General features: G+C 38.1%; 1 protein-coding gene across 1 annotated transcript in view; it reads right to left on the bottom strand.

Annotated features, from left to right (window-relative positions):
• IL1RAPL1 (interleukin 1 receptor accessory protein-like 1) overlaps positions 1-4,684 on the bottom strand; it is a gene marked incomplete at its 5' end in the record, with an annotated part of 27,498 nt that extends 22,814 nt beyond the window's left edge. Inside the window, 2 exons of the mRNA XM_010073788.1 lie at positions 2,461-2,606; positions 4,552-4,684. Of these exons, the coding sequence (XP_010072090.1) occupies positions 2,461-2,606; positions 4,552-4,684 (279 nt within the window). The remainder of the gene's footprint in view (positions 1-2,460; positions 2,607-4,551) is intronic.
• Positions 4,685-25,840: the final 21,156 nt, after the last annotated feature.

The following is a 25,840-nucleotide window of genomic DNA, read 5'->3' as shown; positions in this document are numbered from 1 at the left end:
AAAGAGTTGAGAGGTGAGTGTGTGTCCCTGCTGGGCTGACTGGCAGGAAGAGTGAGGAAGATGCATGCAGGTTTTTGCTGAAAGACTCTGAACTCCTTGCCCTTTCAGGGTCTGTGTAATTGCAAGCATATCCAAAAGCTCCCCCAGAAGTTTAATTTTACAGAGAATGTAGTGACCAGGGTGAAGCAGCAGTTGCAAGGATGTTTCAAAGACTTAAATTTTATACCTGAATCCCCACTGCAGTGTTTAGCCCTAAATGCCTCTTTTCCCAGAAACGCTCATTGTTCAGTAGTAATAGAGCTTTCTGCTTTCCCGTCCCTTCTGATCCTGGTGATACTGTACCACATATGAAGTTTAAGAAAGATTATGATTTCTTTTTCAGATATCCAGTGAACATTCCAGATTCAGCATTTTTGTTAGCTTACACTGCTGGAAAAAAACCAAAAAATCACAAACTAGAAAACCAGCCAAAACTAATACCTCTGCAAATGTCTTGGTGTTCAGGAAGCAAATGTACCTGATTGTTAGGTCCCAATTGTTCTAAATGAGCCAATAATCAGAAATTAGTAAACAGCTAGCTTATTCCTAGCAGAGACTAAATGTGGATCTAAGGAAGGAAACCTAAAACGAAGTGTTGTCATGGTGATATACAGGAGACTAAGCAAGCAGTGCAAAGCTCCTCTTCCTAGGAGACCTGAGAGACTAGCTCAAATTTTTATCTGTCATGGTTAATTTATCATTTCACTGAAACAGCTGTCAACATGCAAAGTATGTAGAAGACTTGTAACAGGTACCTTTTGTTTTTTGAGGGCACAACAGATTCTGCTTCCAAATCACAATTTCAGATTCAGCCTTAATTATACAGGAAAAAAAATATTTGGGGGAGTTTTTGCTATTTTTGGCTTTTTACTATTTATAAGGGCAATTAAATATTGAGATTACCTCCTCTTAAGAATGTCATCATGAGGCCACATACCGTGGTGTATTTGACATACTGATTTCTCCAAGAAAGGAAGCAAGGAAAGTAGACCCTTGCAAAATTTATGCATGCACACTGTTAAGATTAAAAAGCTGGTCGTCACAAAACAGAAAAGAGTTATGTGTTGTCAGTCTTAGAGCTACTGCTTATATGGAAGGGAAAATAAGGACACCATCAGCGTCATTTAAATAAGTATTGGTTTTAAAGCAATTTAAGCCTCAAAAATTATTTATTTTCAGTGCAGCATGCACTAATTTCACTATTAAACACAAGCCATTGGATTTCAGTGTTTGTTGTGTTAAGCTCTTGCTCTGAGTTCAAACCCCTCTGGATTAGGAGTATATGACTACTAGCTGGTAAAATGTTGAGGTTCAACTACTTAATGAGTTAATTTCCCATCTCAGTAAATTCAAGAAAACATGGCAAACGCCAGGCTAAGCAGAACATCTGGTTATTTATATCTGCATCTCTCACGAAGCGATAACAAGAGTTCAGAAACATGGCTTCAAATTAGTTCTATTCAATTAATTGGAGGTACACAAAAATATGTTTAAATTAATGAGTCACACCATCTTGATTTACGGCTTTCTTTTAGTCTTAGACTTTGTATGTTACAAGACTAAAACTAGGGAAGACATCACTGCTTTGATAGAAATTTGAATGCCACAAGTAGTTCAGCACCACAGTAAAAACCTGGTTTGCTCACCTTTACAAACAGTCTAACAAAAACACAGTAATGACAGTGAAGTACAGATACTGCTCCTGATTATTCATTGCTCTGGATGCTGCATGAGTGTGGGGAGCATCAAGCCCAGGCATGTGGAGCACACTCCGGGAGGTAAAGTGAACAAAGTGGATCTGGGAACCTCACTTTGCAAGAGATTCTCCACCTCTCCATAATTATCTCTGTGGGAGATGGCTGAGGCCATTAGGTAGGCTGGAATCACGGGATCTGACTGGTGAGTGGAAACAGGAAGGTCCTTAGAAGTTTCTGTCTTGTTACTTCACTTCAGAAATGTTGGTGTTAAGCAAATGTGTTAGAAGGAAAATCTCCACAGTCAGACTATGCAGGAACTCCCCTGGCATGGGGTTTAGGTGGCATTTCTGGCAGAACTGAAATGCATTTTTGTTGGCTTTTCTAATATTTGATTTTATTTCTTACAGAAAATTATTACAGTTGTATTACCCATGGCTTCCTATTTTCTTTTTCTCTGAGCTTTATTAGTTTTAAAGTTCATGAATTATTAAATGCATCTTTTATATAAATGTAATTAAAAGGTGTTACTGTATTTTTCCCAGTGACAGCCATAGTTAACAACAACCTTTCTGTTTTATTTTGAAAGTTGTATACACGCCTGGGGGAAATAATCATTGCCTTTTATATCTCAGGAAGCCAAAATTCATGCTTGCAACAGAAAGAAGCTCTGCAAATTGACCGCCCCAATAATGTACCCTTTCATGAAGAAAAGCTGCATATTTACCCCTTTTATGTAGAAGAATACTGGCATGTCGGCGTCCATTTCCATTCTCGACATAGCATGAGTAGTTCCCCAGGTCTGCCTCTTCCACAGAGTCAAGAATCAATGAGATGGAAACCTCCTGTTCCCCGAGATGTTCCTTGAGAACCCTGAGAAAAAAGCAACAATTACTACAATTGTGCTTGTATCATAGCAAAGCATTAGATAATCATGACATAATAATGCTAGTTATAATCCACAACTCTGGCTTCAAATGTGGCTATGGTTTGATGAAATCTTAATTAAATTATATCACGCCCTTTTCTTCTCCACTTCTAATGAGGAGGTTTGGCTTTGTAAATGTTAATGAGAGCTTCAGTTAATTGTCTTCTTTAAGCAGGATGGTGTGAATACTGATAATATATTATTGAACACTCTGATGGAGAACCTGATCAGTAGTATGTGAAGTCTTGAAATGTTAGAAGAGAGAAAAGTGAAAACAGTTAATTTGGGGTTTAGGGTCACTCTAGGAGTCTGGGCTAAACACACCTTTTGTGTACTTTCTGAGGCTCTTCAACATGTCACTCAGAAACAGTGTGCTCATGCCAAGGTCTGAAAAATTATTTCTTGAATGTGTTATAAAATTTGACTGTGTATTACAAATCAGTAGAAAGAACTACCATAGCAGATGTTGCTCCTTCATACAGACGATAAATAAAAGGCTTCCTGCATAAGACTCTGCCTGTCTTGGCACTGCTTTCTTTACCTCTTAGCAAGCTCACCAGTGGTTTTAGAAACCCAGCAAAGGGAATGATAAACTGCTCTAGGCTGCTCACTCACATCATACCTGACAAAAGAAGTGGAAACCAGCCTTCCTGCTCCTCCCTCCACAAAAAAAAGAAAGTTGTACTGAGGTTCTTGTCACCTTTTTATCAGCCTTCAGAATGCCAAGTCTCTGTCTGAAGGGTTTAGGAAAAGCTTTAGACGTGAAATACAGCAGATTTGATTGCCATGTGCCATTTAGTGTATTGGTCTTGAGCTTTATAGAATGAACCTGGAGTACACAGGGGTGAGATATGCTTCCATTTTGCCTATATCTGGGACATGAAGATCACCTTAAGTGTCTACGTGGCCTTCTTGATTTTGGTAAAGGAATTATCTCTGTTACTGTGGTTACACTGAAGAAGTCCAAGGTTAAGCTGAACATGAGTGTGACTTCTTTTGATGGGATAGTAAACTCCTAAGTAAGAGGTGAAGAGTAAATAATCTCATTTTGTTCTGTTACAGACAATCACTATAGATAACACATCTGTGGTTATTTAGTTTCCTTTGTAACACACAAATATATTTGCCTCCATTTCTGGGTTTATCCATGATATATAGGCACAGTGTTACATACACACAGAATTATAAATGAAAAAGCAATCTCTTCAGATCCAAGTAGATGCTTCATCTTCATATAGGATAAGAGTTGGTATGTTATGTCAAGCATGTAATTCTCAATACAAATCCATTTTTTTTCTAAATTTCCAAGTGAAGCAGCACTTTTAGGAGCAGTAAAAGTACATGACGCAAATTGCCAGATCAAGTATTTCAGCTGATATAAGCAGCCCACATAACAGGATGCTTGGCTCACACAGGCCACATAACATCCTAGGAAACTCATTTTTTTCCTTGAAGAAAAGAAATCAAAACATTTCAAAAGAGAACCCAGACTTCAGCATTTATTTAAGGCTCCATGTTTTAAAATACTTTTTTTGAGCTGTTTTCCTTAGTGTGTTTATGTTTCTTTATTTCATCTTAGTAACTGTCTTAATGGTTCTTATTGTAGATTGCCACAGTTTGAAAAAGTCACTATGCAAATTCCAGCTGGTTACACTAGAGTACACGTCAGGCAGCTGTTCTGCTTTTGCAGCTCTCTAATGTCAGATCTGGCCAAGGAATGCATTCTTCTTTTCTCTGCCAATGGAGTTGAAAAGGCAAAAAATGGATGTTGCAAAAACAGAGATCAGACCCAAAGCCTTCCTGAGTTAGTCTGTGATAACAAGTGTTACACAGAACATTAACTATCAAAAAAAGATACTGTCTGAAAAAACAAAATGCTTTTTCTTTTACCTGATATCACTTTCCCAGACTCGACTATCATCCAAATCTTCAATAAATTTCTCCCCTTTCATCCAGTAGATTAAAGGACTGACATCTCCACTATATCCAAAGAAAGCTCGGCAGGTTAGATTAGCAGAACCGCCTGTTACAAAGAATGTAAGAAAATATGTTATTTCAAAATTTGTAAAAAAGTTTTATTTTTTAATCAGTTGCTCTTGTTGATTTAAAAAAAATTTTATCTGTAGAAATCCTAAATTTCCAGCTGCTGTTGAATTGTGCAAAACTATCTATTGTCTTGCAACTGTTGTTCAGTATATTTTCTAAAAAATAAATACAATAAAAAAGAAATTATATGTTACAGAAGAACAGGAGTCCATTTTTCATTCTTTCACCAGATTTTCCATGTTCGGTAAGGAAATGAAAGACACTGTTGTTTTTTTCAAAAAAGAGCTACCTTAACCAACCATTTTCATGTTTTCTCTGAAAACAGATAAAGGTTAGGTAAAACAGACATGCAATCACATCTGTGCTAGTTCAGCTTTGCAATCGTTTCTGCAAAGAGGCCGCTAGATTCCTGTAGGTTACCATTTCCAAGGGACAGCCAGTAGAAAGATGTATGCTCATTGCTAGGTTATCTTTGCAGGAAAGTATTAAACACTGAAACTCAAAAAAGAAGACGTGAACTCATTCTGTACGTTGTGGGACACGTCGCACTGTATGAATGGGAATAACCATTAGGTACATGTAATAAACAGCATAAATTTTATGGATGTGCAGCATTACTTAATTAATCGTTATAATGAAAATCAAAAAATGTACTACACCTTCACTTGGGTTTATTTGTGTTGGGAAGATCACATAAAACTAGCTATACTGTGGGCAGACACATGTGAAAGATTTCCCTTTCTCTGCTGTAAAAATGTTTGTCTCAACATGCATGAGTCCTTCTAAACTGCTATGTGCATTTCTTTAGTGAGTAACTTCACAGGGATTTAAAAAAGTGTTGTGATTTAAGGAATGTTTATTTCGCCCTGAGAGTATTTTCATGGAGTTTATATTACTGCTGACACAAAACTCATATTTTATTTACATTTTTAATTTTTGATCTTAGGATTTTAAAGCTCACTGACCACAGCTCCTGGGAAAGAAAAAAAAAATAAAGAAGATGCATTGTCAACAGTACTTCATTCTGTATGGAGATACCATGAGAAGTCGGTCTGAGTTCAATGAATTTCCTTAAAAATACACTGCTTTGGGTCAGGACCTGGTCCTTCTCAAACATATGACATTAATATCTGAACTTCTTATTTACCTTTTCGTATGGAAACAAATGCAAGATGCTGCATAACAATAAGATTAATTATTAAATAATTGTCTTATTTATTTGAAATGATTTGTGGCTTTCTGTAAAAGCATCTGACACCTCTGCCTGGCTTGAACTCTCATATCTGTGCCATGAAAGGTGCAGAATCAAATGTTTTTAATCGAAATATGAAACATCAAGGCAAGTACCATCTATGTTGCTTTCACAAGCTGCTTCAGAACTGGGTTGCATTCAGACATTACATGAACTTTTGGCTGGTGACACACCCTTTGCCAGTAATGCCTGCTAAGGAGACGGGAGTATCCCAGAACTTGAAACTAGGATGGAGAGGAGGGTCTCATTTGTAATCAAAATGTATGAAGACAAATCTCTGACTAATGAGACATTTTGATAATCTCATCTAATTTAGAGCAAAGTTACCAAATGTAAACTGAAGAACTTCATTGAGAGGGCAAAAACTCTCTTTGTAAAGACAAGCACAGCTCCCTTTTCCACACGCCATGGAGCAATGATCAGGACACCACCCTGGAGACCAACCTGCTCAATCTCTACACAGCTCAAGAAGTGCCATTCAGAAGCACTGAAGAGAATGATTTTTGTAATCTTGAAGCCATTTTCGGAGATGAGAACTGGGACATCACTTTATGTGGGTCAATTACATGAAAACCTGTAATGGAACACAATAAACTTCATGGTGGTGCCCAGGACATTTTAATAGATGCAAACCCAGTTTCTTAGAGCAGCTGCATAGCAGATATAAATTAACTTTTGGGTTTTTTTTTTGTTTTGCACCATAATTGTGATACATGAATATGTGAAAATGAAAATACAAAACTTTAAAGGATATTCATAAATATCTTGGCCATGTGCCAGTCTAGCACATGTTCAGGGCTGTGAAATGCCTAGGAACCACTGCATTGGTGGACTCTGATCACTTTCATAACAGGAGAAGTTACCTGCACATCCAAAGCAAAAGAAAGCTCCTGTGATAATGGCATAACCCCTATGGCATTATCTACTGGTCTTAGAGGGAAGAGTGCTACCTAATGCATCACTGCCACTTTTGGGGCTTTTTCTGGAGCTTTCCCATCGAGTCAAGGACTGGCTGGAACTTTTTAGCTTTTAAGATTTGACAAGAACACAGCTGGAGGCACTGTAGTTTCTGGCCAATTTATCCATGATTCACAGAGATTAAGTACCAGAGGTGCTGAACCACCAAAGGTCTCCAGGCTCGTGCAGGCACCCACTGAGAGCTGATTTTTGCACTGTACAGGCCTCTAGGCCTTTTATGGGTGAATATTAACATGCATAGGTTTGTTTTTTAGAAATAAATATATTTTATTAAGGGCAAAAAATGTTAGAAAAAATAGTTTGTAAGATTAAGGCTTTTTTCCTCTCATTAAATTCAGAAATTAATTTTCCCCTTAAATACAATGTGTAAATACATTTTTAAACACAGAATCCAGAGTTTCCATTCAACATGAAATATTTACACCTGAGGAATAAATTAGGGAGGCTGTAATGCCTCTTAGTAGTACTGCATAGATTACATTCACTGAGCAACGGCCACTAGGGTGCCAGATGTTCAGCTGTAAATACTGTCTACCTTGACCAATCTTTAAAATCAGCCAGAGGGAAGTTCATTAGCAGGTCATCAGGAAAGATTCAGTGACCAGTTAACGACCAACTGTGACCATTAATGAGGAAGTCTATTACTCCATAGCTTGCAGCTCCTTGCGGAGGGCAGTGGAGCTCGCTTGGTGGGGCAGAGATGCTCACAGCTGCAGGCACATGTAAGAAATGGGCAAAGGCCGACTGAAAGGCAACATTACGAGTGAACAGAGTAATCTGGGAGAATATCTTGATCTCTGCTTCAGAATTGCCCTCATGTGAGTGAGTGCATGCTGTAGGATGGGCTGTATTTTTCCCTAGAAGTGCACCTTTAGAGTGAGTGGTCAGAGGACGCTGAGTTTGGCACAGAGCGGCTGTTCTGCATGGGCAATCTGTTTTTAAGAAGTCTGCATATTTTTAGAAAGCATGCAAAATTTAAGTAAATAAATAAAAAAAAAACCTGCTTTGCTTCCTCTTTAAGCTAATGTGCAAAACAACCTGACAGCTAATTCATAGAAATCACTCACAGTTAACACTAAACCCTAAATCTCTCCATGTGTTTTCTGTGCTGAGAAAAATGATAGAAGTGATTTGAAAACTGTAAAAGTTTGATGAATGGCTACGTAATGCTTTCTATGCCATTAATTTAAATTTTTCCTGTAAACTTATTATTACAGTTTTATAGTCCATTTTTGAAGGAATTTAAATACAAGTTTTAAGTTAACTACTAGGGAAATCCATCTCTCTGTCTCTATCCCCTTTGCTGTGAGATGTTGTAAAGAATTCATGAGAATGTTCTCTCTCAAGTTAGGTCTTGGGTAAACTGCTTTTTTTTATGGACCTGGAAAAGTCCAAAGGCATGAGATTAGAATTAGTAAGTGACAGCATTAGAATCAGTAAGTGAAACTGGTAGTGTTGGGGGTTTTATTAACACTCACTCAAAAAAAGAAAAAAAAAAAAAAACAAACCCAAAACACCCTCAAGCAGTAAAGAGAAAAATGACAGTTTTGACTTCTCCGTATACAGACATGTAAAAGAACACCTAAAAAGTAAGATTCAACCATGTATTTCTCGATCACCATTCTTTCTGAAGATGAATATGCTCTTACTAGATTGAGCTGATTTTTGTAAAAACTGGAATGTATAGCACTACATGTTCCTGCTGCTTGCTGTGATAAAGTTGCACAGTCAACTCTAGCCAACTGGCTTCAAGTTAAATTAATCAAAAGCTCTTTGTGATCTAAACTGAGAACAATTTTTGTTACACAGTATGCTTTCAAGTAGAGCAGAATGCAAGGAGGGACCACAACAAAGTGTACTTCCTTGAAACTAGCAAATCCCTTCAGCAGAGCAACAGACTGGTTTTGTGTTCATTTTCTCTAATTGGCAATATTTTGGGCACTTTGCAAACTGCTGCTATGGGAGTCTATCTCCAGGAGAGGGCACTATCTAACTTCTAAATATTAAAAAAAAAAAAAAAAATTCCTACTGTATTAGCTCTAATTAAAAACATCAGCATGCTAAGAACTTGCTTGTTATAATTAGCAAACAGTGACTGTTTCATAGTTAGTGAAATGTTATCTTGTATGGGCAGTTTAAATTACACTTGCACCATTAGTCATACAAGTTAGCATACCCTGTGATGTCACCCATTCTAGCCTTTGATTTGACAGATTTTTCAGTGAAAGACAACCATTTTTTGTTGGAAGCAATGATAATTATAATACATTTTCTGCAACCTCTTTTTAGAAGAATCCTTAAAGATGTATTATGGAAGGGAAGTGTTTGAGAGCCATGATCAGCATCTAGTAGTATAGATGGCCAAGAGAGTGGAAATGTGTGCTGATTTTGGCTGGGATAGAGTTATTTTTCTTCATAGTAGCTAGTATGGGGCTATGTTTTGGATTTGTGCTGGAAACAGTGTCGATAACACAGGGATGTTTTAGTTGCTGCTGAGCAGTGCTCACAAAGCATCAAGGCCTTTTCTGCTCCTTGCCCCACCCTACCAGCGAGAGGCTGAGGGTGTACCAGAAGTTGGGAGGGGACACAGCTGGGACAGCTGACCCCAACTGACCAAAGGGATATTCCATACTGTTGACATCATGCTCAGCATATAAAGCTGGGGGAAGAAGGAGGAAGGGGGAACGTTCAGAGTGACGGTGTTTGTCTTCCCAGGTAACTGCTACATGTGCTGGAGCCCTGCTTTCCTGGAGAGGGCTGAACACCTGCCTGCCCATGGGAAGTAATGAATTCATTCCTTGTTTTGCTTTGCTTGTGCACACAGCTTTTGCTTTACCTATTAAACTGTCTTTACTTTAACCCAAGAGTTTTCTCACTTATTCTTCTGATTCTCTCACCCCACTGGTGGGGACTGAGTGAGCAACTGAGTGGTGTTGATTTCCAGCTGGGGTTAAACCACGACAAAATATTAAGTGTACTGAAAGATGGGACTTCTTTCACCGTACAATGTAAACCATAAAACTTTTGCACAGGCAACACCTACACACTTATAAGTATGCCATTTATTTGTAATGTTAACACTTCAAAATGAAATTCTAAAAGGCCAAGGCAGACACAATCAAAATCTCTCACACACTAATTAAATACCATTCTTTCCATTTGTGTTAGACAAAACGTTCTTCCAAGTGGAGAGATGTAAAAACTTTTAAATTCCTAGGTGTGATGGATAGGTGACAATTCCTCACAAAGTCAATGACCCACTTGTTTTGCCAATGTCATCTGTCAAGCCCAGCAGGCTAGGGAGTAGAAGCTTCTCATGTTTTCAGAGAAGCCTCATGTCCTAAGACAGTTCTGGAAAGCCTTCTTGTCAACGTGATTAAAGAAAAAAAAAATAAGGTGCCATATAGTTTTCTGTCAATGAGCCTTGATCATATCATCATATTCTAAGGATCTGTAATTCTTTCCTTAGAGTAGGATGAACTGTAGAGTTTCCTCTTGATTTCTTCCTGGCCAGCACAAAGCATTGTCTACTGCTACATTGCCTTCCAGTTTACATATGTGTTTTCACATCTTGATACCTTGTACTCTCTTACCAGATTGCAACTTTCTTGCTGTATGTTTCATATAGCAAGTTAGGCCAAATTAAACAAACAAACAAAAAGCTGTTTTCTGAAATATAACTGCAAGCTGGGAACTGCTAAATTCTAGTCTCGTCACTGAGCAGTATGTTGTGAAGTCTTTGGCAAGGCATCGGGTCTTCCATCTATACAATTGTGAAGACACAATGTGCAAATTCTCTCTGCTTTGAATTCAGTGGATGTAGGTTTGAAAGGGCTGGGTAATATCATTCCACTGAATACTATCATGCAGGCATCATACAATGTGGCTGAATGTGATTACACAGCTATACCTCTTCATTAATAGACCTGTCCATATTTTGCTGTGCTGCAGAGTGGAATGACATACTGAGGAAGTTCTTCAGGCCATAAATGTATAAATTTAGAGTACACTCAGCCATTCTTACACAAAAAAACAAAAAAAAAAAACCAAAAAAAACAACAACCCATCAGCTGAAGGTTTGCAACAAGATCAGAGAGAGTACAGCTTTTGAACTTCCACTGAATTTGTAGATATCAGTATTTATAGGCGAGGCTAAAAATAACTTCCCTTACTTTCTGGTTGGTGGGGTTTTTTTCTAATTGGGAAAAAAGTCTACTTCTTACTCACTAGTGGCTTTTTGGGGTTTTTTTTTGCTTTTGTTTTTTGTTTTTTTTTCCACTTAGAAGCTAGCCCTCTTCAGCACAGGGCTAAACTCATTTGCCCACACACAGTCATTTATTGCCACATGAAAAGCCCTTTACCCCACAATTGCTGAATTACCTTTTTAACAACAAGCCACTCAGTAGAGGTGCCTGTATGTTGCTGCTTACGTTACCTGCCGTCAGCCCCGAGATATTTAAGTCTGCAACACTTAATAAGGTGCCATACTGAAACATACATGGCAAGATCTAAGATTAACCTGAGTGTATCAACAGTTTTCAGTGGACTGCTTCATTGGTTGTGAAGAAAAATAAACCCAAATCCATTCTGCTTTGAATGGGCTCTTTAGCAGCAGGACTGTCAGAGACAGAGTCAATGAAAGCAGCAACCACCACAGCAAACTGCAGAAAAAGAGGTGATGTATGGGACTTTGGACATGTAATGCCCAGAACATCTCTCAGGTACGTACATTGTTAAACTAACCTTCATTTCACAAGAGGTAACAAAACCCCTGAACCAACAATCTTGATTTTCCTAACAGCAGGCCTCTCCTCTTGATAGATGGCAATGTCAGGCTGATAAATTAGTTCTTCAGCAAGTATTTTTCATTCCTTCCTCTTTAGAAGTAGAGGTTGGAGTGGGAGACAACTATCACAAGCACAAAGCAAGAGTTGCTAAAGAAAAGGAAAGTCACTGCAACTGTTTTACAAGCTTGGCTGAACTTTTACTCCAGAAGCTCATATTTTCTCATGTTTTTTTTTAAACAAATTCTTTTCTCAAGCACTTTTTCCTGTGCCCTCTCTTTCAGATCAGAAAATAATTTCTGTTTTAAAAGAATAGCTGTTTTTAGATGTAAGTCACAAGAAAATATCCTAGGTAACAAAATACCTCAAATGAAAAAAAAAAAAAAAAAGAGTTGTCTCTAAATGTCAAGCTTCACATGGTTTTTAGCTCTTACAGACTTATGAGCTGGGAGCTTTAAATCTGTCTGCACCATGTGTAGCTTAATATTATTTAGTGTTTTGTTTCTAGATTCTTTTTCGACCGCACTGTCTTTGACTATGGTACTGTGGCTTTTGCATTTTAATGAGGCTACATGGCAAGAAAACAAGCTTAGCTAGCAACTTGAAGCTCACTTTGCATAAAGAAGTCCCATAAGGACTCCCATAAGGAGTCCCATATGGGAGAGCATACTTCATATGGTCTCTGTGCCTCGAAACCATGGCAGGTAGGTCACACACCCAGGGATGCCACTGCCCCTCATCAGTCTCTGACCACCAGAATGGCCTCTCGTGGCTTTAGCTTTGTGAAGATCTGTTCTAGGTCACATTTCGGGGAACTCCTAGAAAAGCAGGACGGGGTTTCTTCTTTATCTTTTCACATTTCAGGGAGGTTAGATTAGGCCAAAAACCTGAGAATTATTCAATATGTGTTTCTCTGGTAAAGAATATTTTTTGATAAGAACATTAAGAACTGTAGATGACTCTGGGCCCCAAGAAACTACAAAGCTGGAATGATTTCTCCAGTAGTTAAGGAAGACCGTTTCAAGCCATTACAGCTCTCATAACATTTTCCTCCTTCCTGTACAAAATCCAGAGCCAAAGAAGCAGCAGCCTGAAAATGGGACTTGGGCAGCCCCTCTCAGTTAGAATGCATCTGGCCCTATAGTTGTTTTGCTGAGGAGCTACTTGAATGCAATGATAAATCCAGTCCACCTATGACAATGAAAATAATTTTCTAATATAGCACACTTCAATAGCACAGCTCCCTTTCCATTTTAATTTCCTTTAGCTGTAAAAACTGTAGAAATAACCGACCTCTTTATTTTTTTTTTAACCTGAAGATTTTTGGCCCAACAGATAAAAACATTCAAATCTCTTGCCATGGAGGTTTTGTTATAAATCCTGTTTTCTTGTTCTGTCTGAAGAGAATACAGTGGGTTTGGTTTGGTCTCTCGTGGGTGCTAGTCCATGACAAAAAAAGCACTGCACATAAATCATGGCAACCAGCTGCGGCCCCAGTACCTTCTCCCAGCCTCCCTCTCAGGTGCACTGCACAACACTTTCTATACAAGGGGAATGCAGACTCTGTCCTGGATTCTAGATAATGATAAATAATACACTTTTTTTCCAAAAGACTCTGGGGAGCTGTAGCAAACAACTTACTGTGTCAAATCACACTTAAATGAAAATGTCAATAATCTTAAGGAACAGATGTGGCAATTCAGTTTACATACAAATTATTGGCTATTCAACCTCCTTCAGTTGTTATTTCAGCCCCTAGCTGTTCAGACAGTTGATTTCTTTAGACATAGCACTTCATGAACAGCATTAGAAACTGTTTTACTATTGTGTCTCATAATACCTGCTCTTTAACTGCTTTGGAAGAGGGATTGTAGTGTTTTTGCAGTCATTAGATAATTTGAGTACACACAGCAAATTATCAGCTTTGGACTCACACATGCATATTAAATGATAAGTTGTGGTTTTATTTTCCATTGATTGTCTGACTGCTCTTTTCTTTCCTCTGCTCTTTCTTCATGAGCAAGACTACCACAGATTGATTAAGTTGTAGGGAATTATTCAGGCAAGGAATTATTCTGAAAAATGCTGTGAAGATGGGTTGAATATGGAAGATTTCAGGCACAGTGTCACCTACACCTGCTTGGTAGGTATTAAGGGAATTGAGACTTCAAATAACCAAAAATAAATAATTAAACACTATATCTTCCTCTGGTGATCTTTACTCTTCAGCACCCACTGGAAACATTAGCAGTTTTAAGATTTTCATGAACTAATCAGTTCTGTCAGATTACACCACATGATGGAAAATGGAAAAGACACAGACTAGTTTGGCAAGCATGTGGATGGGGAAAACTACCATTCCCACGAAGCAATGTGTCACAACAGGATAAATACAATGGAAATAAAATGTATCTATTATGTGAATCAAAACAATTTAATTCAGTTCAAAATTATGTGAAACTACTTATCTGTTTAAATTTTCACCAGGAAGGCTATTAAGCACCACTGAAAATTGGAGCCCTATGAACTGAACCTGTTCGTTACTAACAAAACAAAATCAACACCAACTTCCCTTTTTACTGCAATAATGCTTCTGAGTGTAGGAAGGTATTTCATGCTTATTCATACTGGGTTTTTCTACATAAACAAACAAATGAAGAACAATTATATATGTGTAGTTTAGATGTGCTTCTGCTTTAAATCATGGTGTCCCTACCTTATGTCATCAAGTTACTGCAATGTACAGAGAAAACAACAATTCTTAGCTTATCCTCAGGAACAGCTGATGTTTGCCACTTAATTAAGTAGCACATAGACTAATATCTGTTTATATAATTTAAAAGTCTTAACATCAAATATTTCTATTGCATAAAAATGTGAATGCATGCTGCTCCTACCAGCACTAGCTTTTCCTTTTTTTTTTTTTTTTACTGCAGTCATTACACCATGTAGACTTTCCATTTCTCTTGCAGGTGTCAGTCCCCTGCTCTCCAGAGAAACCCTTGAAATAAAATCCATGAAAACAAACCCCTTTCATTCACAAAGATGCAAATGGAGAAACTTGTTTGCTTGTCTGTGACAAACATGCTACACTCTTGGACCATACGCATGCTGGAATCTACTGATATTGATCAACTTCCATTCCACACAAAATACGGACAGGCTTTTTCTGTATATACCTCTGTGTAATTGCATCTTGGTAGACAACACTTAGCGAGGGCAGCTGCACAAATGCCACCAATGGAATAAAAATAGTCCAGCTAGCACTGCACGTGTGCTACCTGAGTTTAAAGGAAAAAAAGTATAGAAATGGGGGCACGCTTAAATTCTTGATGTTGTACCCTGCTTTCTGACCTGCAGACATAGAAGTGGAGTAGTGAAACTGTGTTATAACCAGAATTCCCACAGGAAAAAAGATGGGTCTGGCTGAAGGCACGTTTTCTTCTGCACACTCCTGGGCCACACAAACCCTTCTCCTTCCAGTTCTTTGATCTGCAGAGAGCTTCTGCTCCATGGCAGGGCCTGCCCACCACTCCCAGTCCCAGAAACCTGCCTTCTCTCACTCTGATTTTGGGACAGGTGAGGACATGTGATCTCCATCCCCCCCAACAGATAGTAGCTGTTCTTGTGTCACATGACCAAGAATGGGAGCATTGCTCTTGTACTCCTAAAAAAGACCTGCTTGAGGAATGGCTTTATGCTGGCTATCACTCTTTAACACAGAAACATCTTAGCTGGGCTGCAGGTACAATAGGAAGAAGCAGAGCCTGATGTCCCCATTTGTGTTTGAAGCAGTTGCAGCCCTGGGCATCATAAAATATGATTCTTCCAAAACAACTTCCTTCTCAAGAACAATTAGTCATCCACTTATTTTGGTTTCTTGCACATATTTGTCAAGAGGAGATGCTCTTGAATACTGGAAAGTCTGGACAACAGCAAGGCTTAAATGGTTTATCTTCTTGCAGCAGTCACGTGGGCCTCTTTTCTCTAGTCCACCCTCATCCTCCTTTAGTTGTAATTTCCATAGTTACACTGTACAGGGTCCTGTCAGGAAAACTCCTGAGAGATTTAAGGATCTCGTACATGAAGCCAAATACCTGAGGTTAGCAAGCAGGATATCAGTCCTCATTACTAGCATAATTGTGAATTTCCTGATCAGTTTACACAACCTACTGTCCTCCTGCTGCACGTGCACAAATACTGTAATTTTTGGTTTAATTTTCTAAGTGCTCTGAGAGGCATGGAAGTTGTGACATTTCTTAAAAGTAAAAGAAAGTGAAGGAAAATTTCACCTGGCTCCATTCCAGCACCATTCCAGGAATGCAGAACATTGTCTACATTTTTTTGTGTGTTTTTTAAGTTTTTGCAGGTCTCAAAGCAAGGACTAAAAGCAGAGTTTGAGTGACAATAGAAATATAAGGTACGACAGCTGCTGGTTACAGGAACAGAGACAAATATTCATTATGCAATATTTATGATACAAACTGTGCAAGGATGGCGGTGGCAGGCTGGTGTCTTTGACAGCACAGCTCTCTGCAGAGATGCCACCCTGAGCAGCAGCCCTGCTGCCCACCCAGTCCTCTGCCCCTCCAGAGCTGAGGCTGCCAGTCTCCCCAAGCTGCATGGCGGCTTTTTAATGTGGTCACCTGTCCACAAGGGACTAGGATGAGTTCGCAAAACCCCTTTTCACTTCTGGCTTGGAACTAGAATTTTAATACGGGTCTGGGGAAAAAAGAGGGTGTGTTAACCCTTGCACTACCCAGCCCATCATCAGGTCTAAAGAAGACCATTGCAGCTATAGGCTTTGATTTTTATTGATGCAATGATTTGTAAGTGCTGTTAAAAACTTCTGGGTAATGAAACAATGATGGATTTTTAGAAAGTGCTTAGTACAATGTTTACTTTCAGTCTTTTGGCATTTAAATGGCATCCCTTTAAAAATGTGTTATAATTGCAGACATATGAAAATTAGTATTATTTATAAAACAGTCCAAAATGAATGGCCTTAGTCATTAAGTATTACATGATTACATATCCAGCCAGTTTCCTAAATCCTCCTTCCTTCACAAAAAAAAAAAAAAAAAAAAAAAAAAGTTAATTTGGGATCATTCTTCAAACACAAAAAGCAGGGAAGAATAGCCACCCCTACTGAATCAGAGCAAAGATCCACTATTCCAGCATTCTGTACCTGACATATTCAATAGCAGGAGGGCAAACATCTAGATACGAGAGTTGTACTCCCTGAAAACTGTTAATTTTGATGAAAATGTTGACTGTCTTTAAACTACAGCAATGTCAATAATAGAAAGCAAGATGGTATGCCTGTCCTCTGCAGACAATCTGTCTGTTCTAACAGGATGCACATATAAAACAGGACCAGTTATCCACTTCATTAGCAGTAGGGGACAAGAAGAAATAGCCTTCTGATAGAAGTTCAGCAAGGGGCTTTCTAACAAAAGCATGTGCATTTATCTGAGAAGTTAAAAGACAATAATCTAGTGGTATGATAAAAAAAGCAGCTAGGTGAGCTTATCCAGTTGAATGCTTTGCCCCCAACTTGCTATGTTTTATATTCTCTAGGTTTCAGGGTAATGAGAGATAGTTATGACTAAAGTTTGACAAGAGTTGTTGAAGGTTTTTTTAACGCATTAGATTTTGGATAACAAGTATATTAAACTTTATATTACATAAATTATTCTCCTAAAACACTTTGTAGTGTGAGATGATAAAGTTCAAGTGATAAATAATGAGAGAATTTAAAGAAACACGAAAAAAGAGGGGGAAATAATAAAAGGCAGAGGGAAAAAGGGCAAAGTTGTTTCTACTCTAGGTGGTCATTTGAAGATGAAGTGAGGATTTTTTTTCAAGACCGTGATGACAGGCAGCATTTCCTTGGTGCCCAAGGCAGGTAATAGGATGACATGACGTGGCTGGTCCCGTAACTTTTTCATTTCCTCAGTGTCACTCTTTAAAACTGATACCTGTCCTGATGAACTAAGAGAAAAGTTAACTCAGTGGTGAATTGTATCTCCTTATATTACAATAAGGGATTATTGTAAAAGCTGTTTCCATCTTTAATGTTTAGGTCGGTATTGTGTGGAAGGAGTAGCTGGGGAGCAGAAAAAGATTGTTGCTGTTGAGATTAGGACCTGACCTCTTCAAGAATGTATATATGGGAAGCTGAACAATGGTAATGAGAAGAAATCCTCTTAGGGATGGGCTGATGGCACCTATCCAGTGACACTGCAGTAGCCCAAAAGCAGGTTCTAGTAAAAAGCTGAAAGAGGAGGATATCGGTTTTTATTCTCAAAACAAAAGCCCACAACACTGCCGTTGCCCCACATTTCTGCAGTCCCCCTTTGTCATCCCATCCCCTACTCCTCATCGCAAGAGATCTCCTGCAATTGCCAGCACCTCCCAGCCTCGAGACAACTCCAGGACTAGACCTCCAGCACCCAGATCAGGTGAGAGGCAGTCTGAACCCTGTTAACACGAAGATACCTCTTACATCTCTGTCTTCACATATAAAGTTATGACGACTGGAATATGTCAGGCCCCTAATATAAGAGATCATAAAATATTATGAAATTACTTTGTCTGAGGAGTGATCAAGAAGAAAAAAAGCACAGCAAAATAAAGCAAAACACTGCAAAAGGGATGTGGGAGAACTGGCTGACAGCAGCTACTTTCCTTCATCCATAAAAAAGATTCTTCTGCCCTAGGTTTAAGAGTAGCATTACGAATAAGAACTAGCTAAGAGAAGCAGTTCGCTATCCTGAATAAAATGAATCATTCCTAATATGATTAGCACATGTTACGTATTGGAATGAAACTGAAATGTAAGTTTGAAAAGAGCATTTGTCGAAAAGGCAGAAGAAAAAGGTTGACATGACATTTTCTGCATAAATCAAGGTTTCGAAGGGAAAAAATCTGCTTTTTAAGTTCATTTTAGAGATATTTCTACTAAAAAGCTATTAGTTACTTAAATGTCACTTTTATGAATAAAACTTATCTTAGTGACATGGGAGATATTACAGATGAGCTGTTGTTTGTGTAAAGAGCTGCAAACCCCCAGTTTTTCACTAAGAAAGACAAAAAATGCAGAGCTACTAGCTCACCCTTTCACTAAATGGGAACATGAAAAACTCCAATAGATTATTTAAAATTACTAAGAAAAAATTGTTAGATTGGTTAGACAGGAACAAAAACATATCTCCTATAGAATTTTTACAGTTTTATTTATGAACTGATCGTAAATGAATGATTCATAGACTGGACACACTGGGTTCAACAGAATTAAGTTTCCATAGTTCAGACAGCAGGATGGAAAAGCAGAGGTTTCCAGGAGACAGGATTTCTGATAAAAAGACTTGCCATTCTGTTTTGTTGGATTTTTTCTGTCTGTTTATTCAATTTGAATAGACTAGCACCTCAGAGCTGTTAGCCCAGGATAGTCCCAAGAGCAAGGCTGGCCTGTTAAGAAGCCAAGATGCTGGGATCTCTCCCAGAACTTGCAGGCTCTGAATTCACGTGCTGCAGGAGGAGGCTTGGAAACCCTGTTGGACCTGGGCCCACCTATGTCCTCAGAGTTTTAAATAACTCTCTGTTAAGGAGAGTAACTTAGTTGGGGCTCAGGATCCCAAGGCTTAAGTGCTAGCAAGCTTCACATCAATGACCTTGGAAAATCTTCCATCTCTTTATTCCTGGAAACACAGGCCTTGGAAGTCCAACTCAAGCTTCTTGAAGCTGTAGCTTCTAGGTTGCCTCCCTGTAGACAATCTCAAGACCAGGGATGCAGCAAGATCACTGGCATACAAGCTGTGTTACATAGTAAGGCTGCTTCTGAGATGACAGCTGTAGCCCACGGGAAATTCAGACTTCCAGCTTTACTGATCAGGTGTGAAAGGCCCAATATGACTGTCAATATTCAAGACCAGGGCATTGTAAGCTTGGGGAACTCCAATGGCTTGCTCTAAATCTAAGATGTTTGATTTCCCAAAATGCTTTGAAGCCCATTTGTTCTGGGTGAGACTATCTTTTACGAAAAATTTCTGACCTTAACATGTAGGTGCAGTTCCAGCTCTACTACACATGTTTTGCATGACTTTGCGATACTTACTGACACTTTCTATTCTAATTTCCCTGCCATCAGGGTTCAGAGGAATCTGTCCTCCCATCCTCGCTTTTGTTTAATTAAGCTGCAAGGGCAGCAAGTCAATGAGATTCCACAATCAAGACTCCCCAGGATTAGGTGAATGAATGAGTAGGCCTGGCTACATGATATAGGAAAACAATATGCAGGAATAGTAGCTAAAGCCCTGAAAGCAACATGGCTGTAAAATGCCATATTAGATTGTCTGTATTTCTTCTGTACCAGAGCTTACTCATTCTGAACCACATCAGTGATATAACTGTAGGATGCATTGTGTACTGTAGATCTGTCATTACTGTTTCTTCTGTACAAACCCGATTAAAATTACAATGGATCCTCCTTCTGGTGGAGGCCAGTAAATATCACTGTGGCAACAAGTATTACTAGTTACATCTGTGATTGTTCATTTCTTCATTCACTGTTTCTTCATCTGTTCCTCAAAGAGGTTACTTGTTTTGGCAGGCTATGTAAGGAAGTGTGAAGAAGGGAAGATTTATTAACGCATTTATGTAAAGGGTGTCAAGTTTAATTCAGTATAATCTGTAGGACAATATTACTTTCAATTTATTAGGAAAAAGAATAAATAAAGCTTGAATGGCTAGACAGTGGAAAGGGCTCTAAACAAACTGCTAGTGAAAAAGCACCCTTGTTATTACTCTGGTCTAGGCTTCACTTCTGCAACAAGGCAACTGCTTAACACTCTATAAACTACAAGATGATTCATATGCTTCAAATTAAGCATTTACATAACTGTTTATAGACTAGAGGCATTGCATCATAAGCTTCATGGGGGAAGAGAACAATTTATCTCATGCTCATCACACACCTAAAACTTCATTCCTTTTCTAGAAATCTTCCAGCTTCTAGTAGGAATATCTTTGCAACGTCTGTTATAACATCCCAGATATCTTTTTACTTCCTTTACTTTTCAGTATTGACTTGTAGCAAATATGCTTTCTGGATGCTTTCGTGCTAGAACGACAAACATGGGTAAAATTAAAAAAAGCAAAGTAGTAAAGACAAAAATCAGGGAAAACATTTTTGCAATTTAATTCATTGTGTTAGAGAAGGAATTATAAGTGGAGGAAAAATGTGTGGTGGTAACTACTTTGTTAATCTTTTTTAGACACTCCATGTCATTAACCTACAATCAAGATGAAATCTAACTGCATATGATCTAGAAATACATGCATGTTCTTATATGGGTGTCCATGTGCTATTTAATGGTCCAGGTACTGTTATTTTAACAGATTGCATGTTTCTTCAGTCAGTGTGTGTTTCCTTCCACAAAATTATTAATTTCACCTCTGCTTTTACGGTAATATTTTCTATTTCTACACTGCCTTCATATTGACCACCTAAGGTATTCTACAGTGCTGTTAAATATCACAACAACTTTTCCCATATAAATGGCTGGCCTTGTGTTTTCTGCTCAGTAGAACATAATTAATACACTTTCATGATTGCTAGCATGATGAGAAGCCAATTGCTGACGTACCGCCCAGGCTGACAGCAAAACTTCCATTCTAATCTGGGATTTCACCCACTGTCTTCACAGCACCGCAGCATTTTGCACAGTAATATGCCATCTGTTGATGGCTGCAAAATAACCCCCATCATTACCACTGCCCAGCTCAACAGCTGTAGTAATGTAATGAAATATAAAACCATTTAAGGGTCCTATTGCTGTGAGATAAATGTATGAGTACAGTCTGTATTACCCTTTCCATGGAAAAGTGGAAGACTGTTATTATGGGTGAACAGTAGGCAAATAGAATTAGGGTGTTTATGTGAACTAAAAAGAAGGGGGTTAATCAATCTTTCATGCATGGGTCACTGAACAATTTTCACTGCTCACAACAGCTACTGATGTGCTGCTTGTATTTCTGTCTCACATTATCAAGGAGAGCCCTGTCGCATGCTTCCTGTCTTCCACCCCCAAAAGCATTTGTGATGACCACACAGAAAAAAAGAGTGTGGTGAACTGGGAAGATGGATATCAGAGTAGCTCCACTGAGATCTGAGATAAAATGTTAAATCTTAGTCAGCTGGAGAAACTGACTAATTGTGAGGAAAGAAAAACAAAATCAACCCATACCTTTCAAGAAAGGATTTTATTTCTGGTGTTATGGGATGAACACTTACTGTTAATACAAGAGGTAGTCATGGAAACACAGTGGCTGCAGCAGAGACCTTTCAGACCACTGAGTCCACGTCCTTAGCACAGGATATAGTTTTCATATTTCTAACCTACTTAATATATATTAAAATGATGTTTTACTGGAGTTTAGACAAAAGACCAGCAAGAACGTTGCATAGTTATGTGAGAGGTTTGGACAAAAGCCAAGACAAATGCTTTTGGATTAAATATTATATAATTAATTTTATTCACTATAATGCTTCAAAATTATTAAGAATGTATCACCTTTACTGGTAAATTGAAATATATTCCCTTTTGGAGAATATTGGAGGGAATATTTGCCCTCCTGAAGTAAATACTTATTCTCTTCTCTGCTCATCTGCCTGACAACACAGTTGTGGTAATGGTTACTTTGACAGCTTTCCCAGTAATCTCCCTGGTTTGCTTGGATTCAAGCTATAACTTCTTGGGGAGGAATGGGTAATAATTTAGCTTAAATATTAATTCTTCCTTCCTCTTCTTGTGAATTGGCAGAGAACATAAGGTTTGTACACATTAAAGATGTGTTAAGAAAATCCTTTGGGTTTTTATGTATAAAAAGGAGGACTATCCAGAGACTATAACATAATGTGAATTGACCTATTTAGTAATGCTTCTTAACTAATTCTTATCCTCCTAAGAAAGGCATCTTAAGTGAATTGAAAGGTTCATGTATGTAAATTGCCTGGAACTATTCAAAGATGATGACAAAAATAAGAAGAAATAAGAGGAAATTTGTAAGTCTGTTGGTAGAGAGGGGAACTTCTTTACAGATGGGAGAGACTGGAGTTGGTAGAAGGAAGAAATACCTACTAGTCATGTAAGGTAAGACTACAGGCTCATTCTCAGAGACATGCAAGGTCTGTTCAGATTCTAAGAAGGGTGCATTAGCTCTCATTCAGAATTGTGACAGTTCCAGTTACTCAGGAAACTGCAAATAACAAAATTCCAGTAAAAGACTGTATAGACCATGACTATGCCTCCTTCCTCGGATGTACACAAAGATTTTGTACAATTTACTTTGTCTTGATCAACAGAGTTTTTTTTCAGTGAACACCTAATTGTAAAAAAAAAAGGAAGAAAGATGCATTCTTATTTCTTATCCAAGTATTGACTCTTGGCAGATCCAAATCAAGAGGGTTGACCTGTGCTCATTAACGTGAGAATAGTCGTCTTTAAGGTATGAAGCTGCTGTATCTAAATTGTCCTTTCACCATATCCTAGCTTTTCAGGCAAATGGTATTTGGTAGAGCAAGAGGGAAGGGAGAGGTATTGCGTCTCTAGATATTTGAGTTGTGTCAAGGGGTGAGATATGTAAACACAACCAAACATAACACTCTACATGCCTTCAAGTACCTTAGACTTGTACAGAAATATGCAGAAAACATGAAAAACTTAACTAGAAAGCTATGTGGGATTTTTTTTTTTTTTTTTTTTTTTTGCCAGCCCTTATATCCCCAGATGTGACAGAATGGAAGTGGCATATAACTTAATCTTGTTCAGAATACATTTACTGGAAAGACCCAAATCTGACAGTCATTGAGAAATCTGCAAAACAAGGATTGTCTTGGCTAAACTATCTTGTCTGAGTTAAAATTTTCTTTAACATATGCCATGTGAGTGATTCATAACAGATTACATGTTTGTGTGGTCACTGTCATTCTTCTGGGTTGAAGAGCAGCATGTGGACGTTAAATTACATGGAGCCTAAGAATTCACAGAGGAGCCTGCAGGGATTTTACTTGACTCATATTCTAAAAAACAACAGACTGAACCAAACCTTAGCAGGTGCTCTACTCCAATTATTGAACAAAAATTGCAAATCCTTTGCTAGTACTAGACTTCCTTTGAAGTATCATTTAGGAAGAACAGTGATCTCTAGTGCCCTGGGATCTGACCTCTTTGAATTAAAATGCTGTAAACACACTGCTTATAAAACTGAAAAAAATAAGACTGCAGAGGGTAGATGGTGGGGAGAGTAAAAGGGGAAATTACATTAGAGAAGTCAAAAGGAAATAGCTTAACACCTTCAAAGAATTGGTTGTTTAGACATTTCTGAAAATGGGGAATTCAGAAGTGGAAGAATTGGGCAAAAATACCACTTGTTTTCTGCACCCACCAAAGGGAAAAGAAAGCATAATATGTCCTTTGACTGATGGCAATTGCTTGTGTGTGACAGAAGGAAAGCAATTTTGAACAGAACCAGATCTTGCTCTTTCTCATGCATGAATGTGTCTACATCTTGTTATTTTCTTCCCAAGCGTTTGTGATATCTGCCCTTTCCTAACATCCCTAACCTTTGAAGATCCACAACATCTCATCTAATTTCTACAACAGCCTTCTCTCTAGCAGTCCTGTAAAATGTTCTCACTCATTGCCATAAATACAAGGATCATCTTCTTTGAAAACAGCTTTGACTATCAAAATCCTTCATGTCCCCATCTGCAAGGTCATTCAAAACCACTTTTATTCTCTCCTTTTTCAATCTTTTTATTTTTTTTTATTTTCTAAACAGTTTTCTGTGCCTAAATTACTCCAAATAATAAAGTTCAACACAATCTTTTAATAAGGTAGACTTTTTGCTGAAAAAAGAAATGGAAGTTTTGTTTAATAAAGGAGACAAAATTTAATATGGATCAAATCGAAAACTATCTTGAAAAGTTTTCAGTGATCTGATTTATCTTGAGGTTTTAGTTCTTAAAAGCTTTTGTGATTTTGATTTTTTTTATTCCAATTGAATAATTTTGGGAAAAAAATCATTGTAGGACATGAAAACCACCTCTTAGCCAGTTATGGCTCCTCATATAGATACTTGATTTTAAGTAGGTATGTACACTGCAACTTGACAGAAAGTGCTTTTACTACTTCCTTTTCATCTTAATCCTTTCTATTAACCAAGTTTGGAAAAGTTACACTGTCAGAACAGAAATGATTGATGTATTACCATGGTTTCAGTAGATTCAGGATAAAGGTATAAATATCTAGTTCATAGCTTTAACTCCCTCCCTCCTGCCTCATGTTGACGGTCTAAGGATGTGTAGTATCAAGTAACTTGTATTTCTGGTTAGAAACTTTCTCAGACAGAGTTTAGCTGTGACAAAAAAAAAAAAAAAAACACAAAAAAAAACCCAAAACCAAAACCAAAACCAAAAACAAAAACCAAAAAAAAATTAAAGAGGTTCAAGTTTCCAGTAAGTGAAAAACTCCACCAGAGACTTAGAAGAAAAAATAAATTAGAATTATTTTTTCATTGCCTACTACTGGGCTTTAACCTTCATTAGCAAATGGATGAATAGATACAATTTTCATCTATTAATTTATCTATCCAAAAGAAGAATTTCAGGACATTTTTATTACCTTTGGAATTTGGCCTGCTTACAACAGCTATTTTATAACTAAAATAATCCTTTCTGCAAAAGTGCACACAAGGAGATGTACCACAGTGCAGAGCTGGCACCATGGAGGCACGGGAACAGAGGGAAGGGCAATGTATTGCACAGAGCAGAGGTGCAAAAGAGGTTGGATACTTAGGGGAGTGCATAGAAAGTCAACCAAATCGTTCAGCTCCACCTTTGACTATCAGTAAGTAGCCTGTTGCTCAGCTACCAGTACCACAGGAGAAACCAGATCTTTGCTAGCTGGGGAGGATTTGGAGTCATTAGATCGCCATCTGGTTGCTTGCAGAACTCACCTACCATCAATGCATTTTTCAGAGAGGAGGTGGTAACTCAGGAATTAAGCTAACATGACCATGTTGGAAATAACCCACGGAAAACTGGCAAAACCTG

Source organism: Pterocles gutturalis, unplaced genomic scaffold (genome assembly GCF_000699245.1).
Source record: "Pterocles gutturalis isolate BGI_N339 unplaced genomic scaffold, ASM69924v1 scaffold38617, whole genome shotgun sequence".
Lineage (NCBI taxonomy): Eukaryota > Metazoa > Chordata > Aves > Pterocliformes > Pteroclidae > Pterocles > Pterocles gutturalis.
Note: the sequence above shows the minus strand (reverse complement) of the source record. Positions and strands in the feature narration are given on the sequence as shown.